At 31.7% G+C, this 15,074-nt stretch overlaps 1 protein-coding gene and 1 pseudogene across 49 annotated transcripts in view; one reads left to right on the top strand and one right to left on the bottom strand.

Annotated features, from left to right (window-relative positions):
- Window positions 1-15,074, bottom strand: part of RIMS2 (regulating synaptic membrane exocytosis 2) — a 653,442-nt gene that overhangs the window by 222,593 nt on the left and 415,775 nt on the right. For 25 of the 49 annotated variants that reach the window (XM_066265876.1, XM_066265860.1, XM_066265865.1 and 22 more), the window contains 3 exons: window positions 12,303-12,368; window positions 1,612-1,791; window positions 607-716 (listed from right to left, as the gene is read on the bottom strand). In XM_066265876.1, the coding sequence (XP_066121973.1) occupies window positions 607-716; window positions 1,612-1,791; window positions 12,303-12,368 (356 nt within the window). The remainder of the gene's footprint in view (window positions 1-606; window positions 717-1,611; window positions 1,792-12,302; window positions 12,369-15,074) is intronic. The other 24 variants (XM_066265863.1, XM_066265884.1, XM_066265882.1 and 21 more) reach the window with 3 other exon arrangements.
- Window positions 7,590-7,820, top strand: LOC136328559 (ragulator complex protein LAMTOR5 pseudogene; annotated as a pseudogene).

Raw genomic sequence — 15,074 nt, forward strand, 5'->3', positions numbered from 1 at the left:
ACCACTTAAAAAAAACAGTAATCATTTTTTATATTCTGCCATCCCATGCTTTTAGAGGTCTTTAAAACAAGAATTTATAGATGTTTGGGGAGTATGTTCATCTGTGTGTAAGCAAATAATGCATCTTATGCAAAAATTTGAAAGTATTAAAAATATCAGTACAACATGCATCTTTCTTTGTATATTGATGATTACCTTTTTCTGGCACTCCAGTTTTGAGAAGGATCACCATTGTTGTGCATCAGCTAACCAGTCCTTTGCAGTGTGTGAAAATTGATTTGACTAGTTACTAATAAACTTTATGTAACTATCAACAATTACATAAACTTAGTTGTAGCAAAGAAATATCATCCAACTGTTTAATAAATAAGAGCAATTATTTTTTATGCATTAATTTAAATTTGTAAAATGTGAAAGAGCAATAATGGTAGTTTATTTTACCTTCAAATATTACAAATTTTAAATGCAAAATATATAATATTAATTACTAGCAAATGCAGCTAAGGCTTTCAATTAACAAAAGAAGAAAGGTAGTAAAAAAAAATCTTGATTCACCTTAGCTTCCATGTGTATTTCCTATATGACATAATTAGAAATAAAACTTACTTCTCTCCAGTGTTCCCTTTGGTGGAAGTTGTGGGAGTTGCCGGCCCCTTCGTCCTGCCACTGGAGTACTTGATGGGCTTGTTTGGACAGACCCAGTACGAGGATGAGACCTATAAGATACACCATTAATATTCACTTTCAATAGAATGAGTGAAATACTTTTAATACATAGGTTCATATGATAGCTGTATAAGTGCAATTTTAAAAGAGGTTTAGCTGCTGATTAAAAGGTTAGGAAAGCAGGACACAACATGGATATTTGAATGATTAAGTAGCCAAAGATGTTTAAACTTTTGTGTAATATGCATATATACACAGATACATGCAGAGAAAATCCTATAGTAAAATCCAAGGAATTATTAATGTAAACTAATATTCTATCCATAAAAAAGCAAGGAGGAAATTCTGCAGCTCAAAAAATAAAAGGTAATGCTTTACATTTCTTTCTACCAGATTTCAAACTCTTAACTCTACTCTCCCTTGATCCAAAGAGATATTTACTTGGGCTTATAATAGGGACCCCTTTGTTAGAGAAAACCTGATGAAACTACAAACAAAACCCAAACAACTCAAAATTCAGCTAAAGAAGATAATGGTCGATACATGATATTAGTATTGATAAAAGGAAACTAAAAATCTAGTTTTATTTTTTGTTATGATGATTATTCCAACAGAGATGTCTAATGAACACAAATAATTTCTCATTCTGTAGGAGAAGAACATGATAGTTATGAGGTGCATTATGTGGGTATTTACCCAGGACTCCTGATAAATGAGAAATCACAAAACAAATGCAGTCAGGACAGTTAATAAACATTTTACAATGGTAGCCACACACTATTATATCTTCTGAATATAAATAGTGTGCTTACACTGAAAGGGTTAGTATTGACTGTTATTAGTGATCAGCCAAAGATGATAGAAAAGACCATTTAGCTGTTGGGAAAATAAAATGGTGTGCTGGTGGGGCAAAGGGGAAGTTAGTCTGATTGATGTGTCTTTCACCTCGATAAGGCAGGTGAAGGAGGGGCAGATCTTCCAGTCATTAATGAAGGCATCGACCTCATGAGGTTTGTATCAGGACGTTCAGTGGATCTGGAGCGGGTGGTGGTCCGCTCTAGGAGAGGCCGCTGTTCTGTTGATCTGGATCTGTGATATGGCTGTCTATCTGCTGCTTCACAATCCCTGAAACGTTAGTCAAAAAGCAGCTCAGTTGATCTTTAGTGCCCTCTGCTATTTGGTTATGATGCATCAAACTGATTTTGAAAAAGGTAATTGTTTATAATCACTGAGTATGTAAGAAAAATTCTATTCCCCAACATACTCTGATCAAATTTTCACTAACTTTAAGATTTCGTAAGCAACCAAAATCTGCCTTTAATAGCAATTCTTAGTGAAGATAATAGGAGTTGCTGATTTACAACAATGACAAAACTTCCTGTTTTCTAAAATGAATTACCTTTTAGAACATGTGAGATATGTATTCTATTTTAAAAGACTTCAAGTTCTTTTACTAACATTTTCAAAAAAGTGAAAAACCATATATATAAGCACTGTTTTCAAACCTGTTATTATACCAAATGAGATATAAAAAGGCTTTCAACAATCATAGAACTGGTACCAACAGCACCTGAACATTCATACAGAAGAATCAAAATGTGATAAGAAAACAGAGCTACTCTGCAGCCTGTAGCCATATTTAAACATGATCCACAAGAAAAACTACTGTATAGAAAACTGTTTAGTCAGCCAATGTATGCCTTGTCTCAGTGCACCTTAGGGATGCAACCAATAAGTTCAGAATGCGTATTAACTTATTGAAATAACAATAGTTCAGAAACAATGTAATCTCTTTGACAAATAAGCCAATGTCAAATCCTACTTCTTGTTGAAAGAAGCATACTTAAATTTAAATAATCTATCATTATTAATTTTTTTTAACCCTGGAGCCTAGCATAATATTTTTACATCTAACATGTGGTAAACAAATGTTTTCTAAAAGAAGACCCATTACCAATGAGACAACTCTAAAAATATTAGCTTTGACTCTAGAACTACAAAGTAAAACATAAACCAAAGTATACTTCAAATCCAATTATTACCTTCCCATCTAGTTGTAACCACAGAAGTAGAAATGCTTATGTATTGAAGATGGTAAAGCAAGCATTGATCTCCCTCAAAACTAATGTACCAAGGATGTCCATTTTACCTTTAAATTATCTCAATCTGATTTTTCATAATAAAAATGCAAACAAAAAATAATAAAAGAAAGAAAAGTTTCCCATATATAATTAATTATATGGCATCCAATTTCAGACCAGTAGACTAAATGACATTAGGTAGTGAATACTGGGTTTATTCTACAACATATCTTATCATCATTATCTTTTACTTTAAATTCATAAGGTAATATATGTCAAAGAATTTTTAAATATTTTTAAGCCCATGTATGATTTTAAGTCCATGTATGATTGATTTCCTAAGATAATTTTAGTATTTTTATATAAGTATATCCAGAATATGCCAAAAAGCTGAGATTAAATTTAAATCCATATATAATATTCAACTACTCCTTAAAGAAAAAGAAAAAGGCAACTTGATAGTTTAAAATTTTATAATCCTATTTTAGTCTCAAAAAAACTATTTTAGAGAAAACATTTTTCTTTAGAAATAAATATGCTCAATAATTTGTTAAATGTTCTTAATGCACATATAAATGTCTTCATCATCATAGAGAAACTGAATCAAAATTATATCTTTTCCTTAAAACCTATTTTTGGAGACTATTAGTATTTTTATTGTTTTCAGATCTTATTATCTTAAGTTAATAATTGACTTATCTCATTACAGAACATATTAGTAACAAAACTTTATGGAATATCTAGGATTTTCTAAACAAAAATTGAGAGTATTTCATTTACTTATATAAATTTTTATTTATTCTGATTCCATCAAGCAATTTTTCCAAGTGGAAAGTGAAACGTTAGGATATACACTTTTACTTTTTTGACATTATACTTTTAATAACTGAAATATATAATTGTAGGTAGAATCCAGAGAATCATTTGAAATATGTTGCTATGTTCCATGTCTGTTAAAAGGTACAGTTATTTATAAAGCGAACAGTTCACTCCTTAGGAAATATCCTTTAAAAAATATCTCTTTTAGTGGAAAAGTTGTTTGAAGACAATAGTCAGTTTTAAAATTTTACTTATCTTGTCTCTTCATTTAATAAATCATATAAGTTACATGATTTCCATAGTGTGAAATAAAAATCTGTTACTATGTAAACATCAAAAGAACCACAAAAAGAGGCAGAAATTTCCAGAAATGCTACACCACAGGTAAGTAGAATAGAAAGCTACCATAGTTTAAATTTTGATTACACAATAGAAGGTCAAGATAGTTCCTGCTCCCACAATTGGGTAAGCATAGATCTTACTAGATAAGAACTAAGATAATTAGAGATAATTGAAAGCAACAAACAAAGCCTAAGTCTCACATATATATTGTCCAGGCTCATAGCAGGTTTTTTAAGGGATTGCGATATGAAACTTGACAACTTAAACCTAATTTCTCAGTGAATTTTAATTTTAAAATAAAATAAATAACTAAATCTGAATACCGTAGTAGCAACTGAGATGTGGGGAAAAATAACCATTTACAATGCATAAAATATTTTAGTGCCTACCTAGAGTTCTTAACTTGGGATCTACATATATTTCAGTATTAGTAATTTTCTACTTATTTATTTTATTTTACTTAATGCATTTTAAAACATTATTCAAAAAAGGTGGCCTTAGATTTTTACATGATCACCAAAGGGCAAGGTATTTGAAAGATTAGGAATCACTCACCTATAAATTTAAATCTTCCTTAAGTAATTTGGTTGTCTTTCAAAAAGTGATTTAATATATGACATGGTTCTATCTTTTTAATAAATAGTTTATATTTTCTAATATATGTTTAAGTAATTCATTTTTATGTATCATTTACCTAGATTATTGCTCTGCCATAATTAGTGGCCACTATTCCAAACTACAAGCATTTGGAATGAATACAGTTGAATCACTTGTCTACAAATAAAGCTAATTCATACTGACAGAATTGTAACAAAAACCAGTGCTTGTTACAGCCAGCTTTATATCATTTTTAATAAGATTTTATTTATTGATTATAGAGTCAGGAGAGGGGGGGGAGGGGGGAGGAACAGGAAGTATCTACTCGTAGTAGTTTCTTCTCAGACCTGGCAAGCCCGGGGTTTTGAACTAGCGACCTCAGTATTGTGCCACCGCAAATCAGGCTACATCCAGCTAAAAATATGTAATAGCACATAATTTTGAGATGAGGATTTCCAAAGAAAAAATAATTTTATAATCATTCAGTGACATTGTCCATTTTGAGTCATTTTTCCTCTTAGTATAGTTGCTCCTAAAAGATTTAAATTTTTTCCAAGTATCTGACAAAACTTCCAACTTATTTCATCATTTTTGCTATTTATTTACTCTATTTTAAATCAAACAACAAGGAAGCTATGCATATAACAACAGGAAGGATAGGGTAGTGGACAGTCTTTTCTATAAACACTTATATCAATAATCACAATGATACAATTCCAAATCATAAACTCAACACAGTATCTTTCTAGATATGATAGAATATTAATAGTAATCAAAAACTGAAAAAAAACCCAGCACAGTGTAAAGTAATATCAGATGTATTAATGAAAATTGCCCTAGATATAACTCAGACCTTGCAGTCTATGTTAAATCAGTCTTATTTCATGTTTACATTGTAAAGGTGCCATAAATAAATCTAATAAATTTTCTTGAAAATAATCCTGTAAAAAGTAAAGCTGTTTAGGAATTAATTATTATTATTTCTCTTATAAAGAAATTATTTTGTTGTAAAGCTAAAATCTTTAAAAAATGGGTGCATCTATGAAGGACAAGAAGTATATTCTCAGGTTTGGGGTAAGAAATGTCTTCCTTATATCCACATAGTATAATATACAGTAAACTGATTAACAGCAGAAGCATTATACTTTCAGTAAAATAAACAGAATGTCTAGAGATTCTCTGAACATCAGTTGCATAATCTGAGAAATAAATACATAATAAAATTTTAAATGAGACATTTTAGGGTAATTAATAAAACATATTTGTGTACTGTAACAAATAATTTAAAGTAATTATATCACTCAATGATATAATTTTCATGTTAATCATGATGTGAGAGGTACAAGTTTAACTTAGAAAGAAAACAGTTAAAAGAATTGCAAGATAAAATATTTGCCATGGATATCACGGTAAATAAGTGTTGTGTACAAATAAGAACATTTTATTATTTTGGTGGAAGATAGATAGATTAATTTATTCTTGGGGACAATAGCATTTTTCCACAGAACATTTCTGTTCAGTTACACAGAAATTCTGTGTTCGTTAAAAGTAAATAAGCTGCCTGACCTGTAGTGGCACAGTGGATAAAACCATCGACCTGGAATACTGAGGTCGCCGGTTCAAAACCCTGGGCTTGCCCAGTCAAGGCACATATGGGAGTTGAAGCTTCCTGCTCCTCCCCTCCTTCTCTCTCTCTCTCTCTCTCTCTCTCTCTCTCCCTCCGCCCCCCTCTAAAATGAATAAATAAATAAAAATAATTAAAAAAAAGTAAATAAGCTTATTAAAAAAAATAAGAGCAATAACTAGAGTCAGCCAAGTTAATAACAATATAAACTGTGATAATGGTAATAATCCATATAGCAATGAGACAAAACAAGATAGCATTAATGTAGAAAAACATATTAACATTATCCATAAGCCTAAATTATCATCAAAAAGAGAAGTGTCTCATATCTAGAGAAGTATTTTTTAAATTGTCATTGAAAACAGCAAGAAGAAAAGATTATCCCAATTTCCTATGGAAAATTAGAGACAGATACAATAATGAACAACAAAGATATACTGTATTATTAAAAATGTATACACAGAAACATATATGATATAAATATACTGAACATATTTTGAGTATCTTATGAAACATTTATAATTTTGTTATTTAATTTTTACTTAAAAAGGAAACAAATAAGCAGGATTGTTTACCCGGCAACAATTAACATGTAGCAAATGCACACATCTTTAAAATATCTATTTTCAAAATCTTGAGAGAAAATATTTTACTACCTTCTATTCTTAAAATTTTTATTTTACTAAATTAGTTTTCTATTTTCAGTGGATGTTAAAGTTTAATAACACATGTCAATTGTAAGAAATTCAAGTTATTCCACCAAGATATTGGCTCTATGTTTTCCCTTCGTAGGTCCATAAGTACCACTTTAAAAATATTTATTCAAGAACTGTCATTCTTTATATGAGCAAATGTGCTGAAGCATTGTCCTCACACTAGAATATCTGAGTGCTATGTTCAACAGTTTCACTGATCAACATTATCCTTCCTTTTGTTTTACTAGCTTTACACTAATAGTGAAATGAGAATAATGCAAATTCTCATATACACTGCTGTCTGCTGCCTTTAGCTGCTATTTCGGTGATATCAGTCCAAATCATACACATAGTATACATAGAGGTAGCAGTATGAAGTTTGATTAATCCTTCCAACACACACAGTTTAACAGAACAGAAATGCTCATTTTTAAGCATGTATACTAGCTGCCATAGTCACTATTGATTACATGATGCCCAACAGTCAATAAAAAATTACAAAAGCACCAGAAAGCAATAAGGTATGCTGTCAAGGGACAAAGCAATGAACAAAATCAGACTCAGATATGACACAGATGTTGTAACTACTAAGGAATTTAAAATAAGTATGATTGATGTTAAAGACATAAAAGATGGAAAACACATAAAAAGCTGGAGAAATTTCAGCAGAGACATAGAGATCATAAGAAAGAATCAAATGGAGGTCTGTAGTGGAGAAGATGTAATGTGCTGAAGGGTCCTGGGCCAGAGCGAACAGTGGGCAGGATGGAGGTGACTTCAGAGCAACACTTGGAGGACACAATGAAGAATCTGTCCATTGTTGGAGCTCTGTGCCCTGTACACAGGTCCAAAGGAACTTAATCTGGCTGCCATGCACCTAAACTAACCTCTGACCCCACTGACATTTCTGTGGTGTTTCTAGATTAAGATAAGGGGAATATTATTATCCAGAAACATGCTGGTGTCATGGTTGCAGTACCCAAAATGGCCTGTTGATGTCTTCTATCAGTGCTAATATAGCCAGCCACACATTGGGATTCGATCTTACCTATATCAATTATCTTAAAGAGCTACACAAGTTTGAGTAGTTTAGGCCATTCATTTAATGTGCATTGCATACTTTTCTATTAATTTTGGAGTAAGATACTTTTTGACACTGTGGGCTGACTTATCAAAACAGTAGTAAGAAAGCTCATGTATCAAAGTAGCAGGTCCAGTTCACTTTGTATATAAAATGTGTTGTTTTTGGTAAATCTGATTGGAAGAAAAAAATGTCAAATAGTAGTGCTAGAAATAACAGAAAATAGAATACAGCAAAATGTTAGTTAGACAATTAGCTTGAGTCATTTTATAGAGATCTGAAATGCCCAGTTAAGATGTTTAGACATTTATTTAGTTAAAAGAAATTAAATTCACTTAGTTTCAATTAAAAGTGACCAAGAGCTTCTACACATAGATAATTTTAAAGTAATGAATTCAGCTATAGCCATAGTATATAAATTAGTGTAGGAAAGAGGGGTAGAAATAAAGAAGGGATGAATGACATATTACAAATCACAATGTACAAAACAAAATATACAATTTACAGTATTAAAATATATACAATGTATAGAACTATATAAACAGAATGTTAGGTTTAGAAGGAATGTCAGAAGTTAAATAAACCACTCTTTTATTTCAGAAATAAACAATGTACATCTCACAGAAACACAATTTCTCAGTTACACAATTAGATTTTTTCTGGGCTAGAACTTGAATTGAACTTTGTTTCTATACCCTGCTAACTTCTTTGATAGCAAAAATGTTTTTTGCCTCTCAATAGTGTTTAACAAATCGCCATATAAATTGAATGTAGAAATGAATAAACCAAAGAAAAAATCTAAAATTCTCAGTCTCCAAAATAAAATGATAATCTATTATCCGAAACAGAATATTTGAAAGGGAATGACAGTAGCTTGAATGTCACTTAGAAAAATTAGATAGTTGAGAAGCAACTGTATAGGATTAATATTTAATTATTCATTGATTTATTCATTCTTTCAATATTATTTATTTCATTCATATCATGTGCCAGGCACTATACTAGGCATTAGTAGTTTAGGTCAGTGTTGATAGGATATAAGATAACATACAGTCACAAAGTTGGGGACATGGGAAATAAGGAAGGTAAGGAGACAAGAGCAGTCAAGGGGTAGAATGGGAATCAGAATAGTACTTCATTAAAGAAACAAAGTAATTAATAATGGTAGATTCAACAAGGCAACAAGGAAAACATACATAAAATACCTGGTAAATAATAATCACAGATAAAATCATTTTTAAAAACGTGCTAGAGAGAAGGTCAAACTACAGATGGTTGAAGCTCAGGAACTGATGGAGTAAAGGATGCATATGTAAAAATACATACCCAGGAAACATAACGAGAATGAGAGAGAAAGAGAAATACCATGCTCAAGGTAGCTTAAATAAAGGTGTAGCAAGATAGAAAGTTTTTTAAAAAACACTTCAACAGTAATTTGAGGAGAAACAAAATAATTAAAGTGAGATTAAAATGCCAGAGAAACATGAAAAATTAATGAAGGAAAATTCCAGAGATATTAATAGAGGTTACAGTCAGAAACACAAATAGGTTAGTTGTGAAAATACTAACAGGAGAAAAGGAGAATATTAGTAATAATGCAACGAAATAAGACAATAAAGAAGATATTTCATAAAATGTGACTTGAATTTGATCACATTTATTAAGGGCTCTCAGTAATACTTCCTACATAGGACACCTGTAAGAAAACATTCCATGCAGGGATCTCATCCTTCTGTGACTTCACCACCTTTGTCAGAGGCCTTTCTCTAATCAGGCTCCTAGTCATGACCCCAAATACCTTGAGGTAAGACCATTCACTGCCTCTTTTCAAACTCCATGGAGTCCCTCAGTAATACTCTAGATCTAGATCAGACCTTTCCCAGAACCATACTCAGTTCTAGTTCCAAAACAATTCCCATTTTGACACAAAACAACTTATGATAAACATAGGATATTTCAGGTAAATAACTTTTACTCAAAGATCTGTAATTCTTAGTTATCAGGTAAAAGGTAGAGACAATTTGTCCCTTAATTATCTTCTCTAAATTCTTCATCTCCTGTACTCTCTTCTGTGCCATTTTAATCTCTAATTCTTTAGCTGTATTTTCAAGAATTCTTATCCATTGTTAACAAACTTCTATATATCATCAGCCTTTCTGTAGAATATCTATCTTAAATAACATTTAGCTCAAATTTGCAGTCTCACAGTGCAGCTCTTATCTACAAGGTAACTGATTTCTTTCACATTTCATAGTCCATGGGTTGAGGAGAGGGTGCTTCCCGGGAGACAGACAAGCCATTATCCTCCCACAATAATATACATGTCCTTATTTCAATTAAGCATGCCACTTAGCTGTAACATCCATTATTAATTCAAGTTGGTAATATCTATCTAACTTCTAATCACTATCCCTTAGTCATTGATAATCGGGGTTACTGGTTGTCATCTTCTTTATCCTAATTCTTATGGTAATGCTAGACTTCAACACACATGCAGATAACTGTTCAGGAATCTTGAACCACAAGATATTCAAACTTCAATGATCAACTCTTTTTTTTTCTGTAACAACTCCCCTCCCCCACCACACAACACTACTGGGGAAATACTATGGATCTTAGAAACCAATAAAACAATTCAAATTCAGATATACTAAACTCCAGTATCTCAAGCCCTGATTATAATAATTAATTCTGTCAGATATCTCAGAATCTCACTCCCACTTCACTTGATCTTCAGTTGATACCGTCCATTCATTGGTCCATGAATTCTTGCCAATACACATGACCCTCTTTGCCTTTTTCCTTCATTCCCATCCAAGACTCCATGATGATCATCTAAACCATTCCCATACCAACACTCAGATTCCATTCTAACCCAAATATTCCAATCTCTATTTTACTTTAATGTAAATATTAATGATAGTGTTTACTGACCATATCCAAATCATGGCACAAGAAAAAAACTACTCAGAAATACTTCCTACAAAGTAGACCAGCTAGTTTGAGAATTTGGTATTATAAAATTAATAACCAAACAACAGCTGATCAAGAGTTGATTCTATCCACATTGATTTTGTGAAAGAATAAGCAATATGAAGCAGACAATCTAACTTACATTGAAATGAAGAGATACCAGAGTAAGTAGAATGAGCTTGTAATCAGTAATGTTTCATTCATGTCACCCATTTTAAGAAAGGTCTTGGCTAATTATCAGGACAGTTAGTTATATAACAACTTTTTCAAATGGTCTGAATGTTATATACAGTCACAGTAAAAATAAAAGATATAACAACAAAGTAAGAATCATTTAGTATTGAAGCAAAATAACAGAAAAGAGACTGAGAAAGGCCAAAGAAAATTAAATATAATAACCACTATCATACAATAAACTGAAAGGCATTAAATTTCAATTGCATTTATTCAAAGACATCACAAAACTTGAATTATTAAGAATACATTGTTAATGGTATCTCTATGTTTCCTCCCACAATTATCTACATTATTTCAATCCTTAGAAATTTACTCATTGTTTTTGATTATTTTTTCTAAACTATTATATTATTAACTAAAGCAATAGGATAAAAGTAGTCACCCATAACTCAAATCACTTTGAAATGACAGAGTGAGTAAAGCATTTAATTCCTTACTTATTCCAGCTGAACCCAACACATTATCACTGCCATTCTCTTCTCTGCCTACAGGACCTCAAAATGTCACTGAACCGGCTTAAGTCCCTAAAGCCACATATAGGCCTTCTTTCCCTTCTTTTTGTAGTTAATCCTCCCTTCTGTTAAATGCCATGTAATTGATATTTCCCTTAATATAAGGGGAATGGTGGTAGATGAAAAATGAACAAAGATTTTCCCAGAGACCTAGTATTCTCCATGGACCCAAAATCATCTGTAATAATGACTAAGGAGTACATCAGTCACCTTTGACAAGGTAATTATAATCAGTTCAACCTAAGCACTTCAAGTACTCTCTCCTCAACTGTGTAGGGAGGTAGGGACATGGGGTGTTAAGATATGCACAAATCAACCAGTTCTGTCTAAATACCTATTATGAACCCTGTTGAGGAAAGTGGGCAGTCAAATGTAATTAAATTTATTCTATCCTTCTAAGCAATCAAGAGTTAATTTAATTCCTGGAGAACTAAATATTTAGAATCATTGAAGAGGTAATCCTAACCCATTAAAAGGAAACTGTATTTTTGACATCCTACTATAATTAAGAGTTTATATATGCTTTATTTCCTACTATTTTATAAAGATAACATATCTACATTTCATTATAACCATATGTATTTATAAGAAAACAGAAATAGAATTAGATTATATCATATCAATAGACAGGCACATGCAACTCTACAAACAGACTCAATTGTAAGAAAAATATACCTGCCATCCCTGTGATGACGTTCAATGGTCTGACTGTTTCTGGAGCGAGGTAGAGTAAGAAAATGACTGCAAGCATGGCAGAAACAAGAATATAAATGAGATTCAGGAAAGAAATGAAAAAGTATAGTTTAATTTAAAAAAGTGAGATTTAAAAAAAGATAAGCAGATAGTAAGTAAAGCAAAATGAAAATTGTTATTGGAAAGCTTGCTCCTTCCACCCGATATCCATTATACTATGTCAGTGATAAAGGTTAAACTTCTCTAAGTATCCTAAAATGTAACACAACAAAATATAACAAATTGAGATTTGAACAAATTATATTCCAAAATAAATTCGTATAAATTATGACTCAAACTCTTTCACATAATGTATAAAATATTACACAATAGAAATGCTTTCCAAATTTTTTAGTAAGAAAAGTGAGAAGAGAAAAAAACAGAAAACCAGAAAGCTTAAGAAGAAAGTAAGAGGCAGATTCTAAATCTTGTCATACTAAGGAGATTTTATAAGGTAATTATTTCTTCTTCAATCACTAATAATTAAAAATAACTAAAAGGATTTAATAAATTCCATTTAGAAAAGAACAAATTCAAAATATTTCTGATTATTAATTTTATATATTAAATTTATTCAAAATTCTCCATTTTTCCATTCACTATTTTTGTTATGTTAGTTACATGCTCTTGGCTCTGCTGCATTTCACACCTAATGACCACCAGAGCCATTAAAGTGGTACACTGACCTTTTCATCCATCTGTAGTTGATTGTCTTTTTTGCACAGCACTAATTTAAAATATTTCTATTTTCTTAAAACCTGCATTGCCAAAACACATCATTTTGGCAGATGATCATTATTTTTCAGCAAAAAGTGAAAACCAACCTTTAACTCAACTGTCATTATTCTACCTCTAAACATAAATAGATATTTATATCTTCACTTGTCCTTTTCTTCTATACCAAAGTAAGAAATTCTTTTACTTATCATTCTACTTCCCACATGAAGTACGCTTAAACCTAAAAAGAAAACCTTTAACTAAACTTGCCTTCCTCTCCATCCATTGTATCTCTCTGACTTTCCTAGAATTCTGCCTCTACAATTCTCTTGAAGCTATTCTGTGAATGTTATCTGTGAAATTCTAAAAAATCTTTTAATCTTTTCTTGGTCTTCATCATACTAGATGTATCTATGGTATTATTAGATAGACATTGATTTTCAATCTCTGTTTCTTGAAATCTCCTCTCTTTTTCTGAAACACTATTTTTTTCCTGGCTATAAAAAAATAGTATTTATTTAACACTTAACTATGTGCCAAGTACCCTATTAAAACTTTGCCTACTTTGTCTCAGTTACTTCTCATAACAACTTTATGAGGTAGGTTCTACTGTTCCCACAGACACTGAAGCTATGACTATTTGCCCATATTCATTTAGTAAGTAGCAGGACTGAGTTTCAAACTCAGGACTTCCTTAATCCAAAATTTTGGATATTAATTTTATACACTTGGTCTATTGCCTAATTAATTGCTTTTTTGCCCATTTCATTTTCTGGATGCTCTTTTTCTGTACTCCTTAGATGCACTGGTTTCCCAAGATTTAATCCTCAATCTTTCTTATATGCCAACACATTCTTTCTGGATAATATTATTTGTTTTTATAGTGTAAACTCTCACTTTGCTTTAGCCTTAATTTGGGGTGGGGGTATCACAGCATATTTACAGCTGTTTTCTGGGATCTCCACATAGCTGCTTGAGTAGACTCTAGAAAAAACACATGCTAATTGTGAGGTTAGCGCAAGACATTTGTCTATTTGGACACCTGATGTTACATTTGCGATATGAGGGGGTTAGAACAGTAGTTTTCAAATTTTTGAGCAGAGGACCACTTGTTTTTAGAAACAAAATTTTATGTAAAACCAATGTGTGTGTGTGTGTGTATGCGCGTGTGTGTGCGTGTGTGTGTGTGTGTGTGTATAAATGCAGTAACATCAGAATGACTCTGGGTATAGAGAAAATGAGAATCCTAAACCCCTCCCACTGGCTTCATCCTACCTACAACAGCAAACTTTCAAGTGCCTTTTCAGAAACTGGGCTCCATGATCTCTAAAGGCCCTTCTAGTTTCTTATATAATTCTTTAATCCCCCTTTGGAATTTAGTATAATACTTCACCTATTCCTCTTCTTGGAATCTCAGTTTCAACTAAGGATTTAAATATTTATTTAATAAACCAAGTTTTTTAAAATCTCAGAATTAACATCTCTATCTTCCTCATTTTCCACATTCAATTGATTTATGAACCTTGCTGGTTTAACTCAGATTTATTCCTTCTTTCCCCTTTCTTCTGCCATTGCTTTAAATCAGGCTTACTGTGTCTATGGAAATACCTTCTCTTAGGCCTCCCTTCCTGCAGACCCCAACCCTCTTCTGATCCACACCATTCTCCATCCTGTCTAGAGAAGTATATTTGCAAATTATGCTTCTGCCTTGCTCAAATTCCTTCAGTGGCTTTCCATATCAAAAAAAAAGTTCATATTCTTTAAAATAGTATTCAAATTGAGTTCTAAATTACTCTGGATCTTCATCTCCCATACCACATTTTTTTTGTTTTGATAGACCAGACTACCTAAGATTCTCTAAATATATCCCATGTTTTCCTGACTCCAAGATTTTGTTCATGCTCACATCACTCTGCTGAGAATGCCTATCATCCCCTCTGTCTCCACTGCATTAACTTTCAAAATTATCCCCAATTTTTGAAGTCCAACTTCTTTTTA

Source organism: Saccopteryx bilineata, chromosome 3 (genome assembly GCF_036850765.1).
Source record: "Saccopteryx bilineata isolate mSacBil1 chromosome 3, mSacBil1_pri_phased_curated, whole genome shotgun sequence".
NCBI classification, from domain to species: domain Eukaryota; kingdom Metazoa; phylum Chordata; class Mammalia; order Chiroptera; family Emballonuridae; genus Saccopteryx; species Saccopteryx bilineata.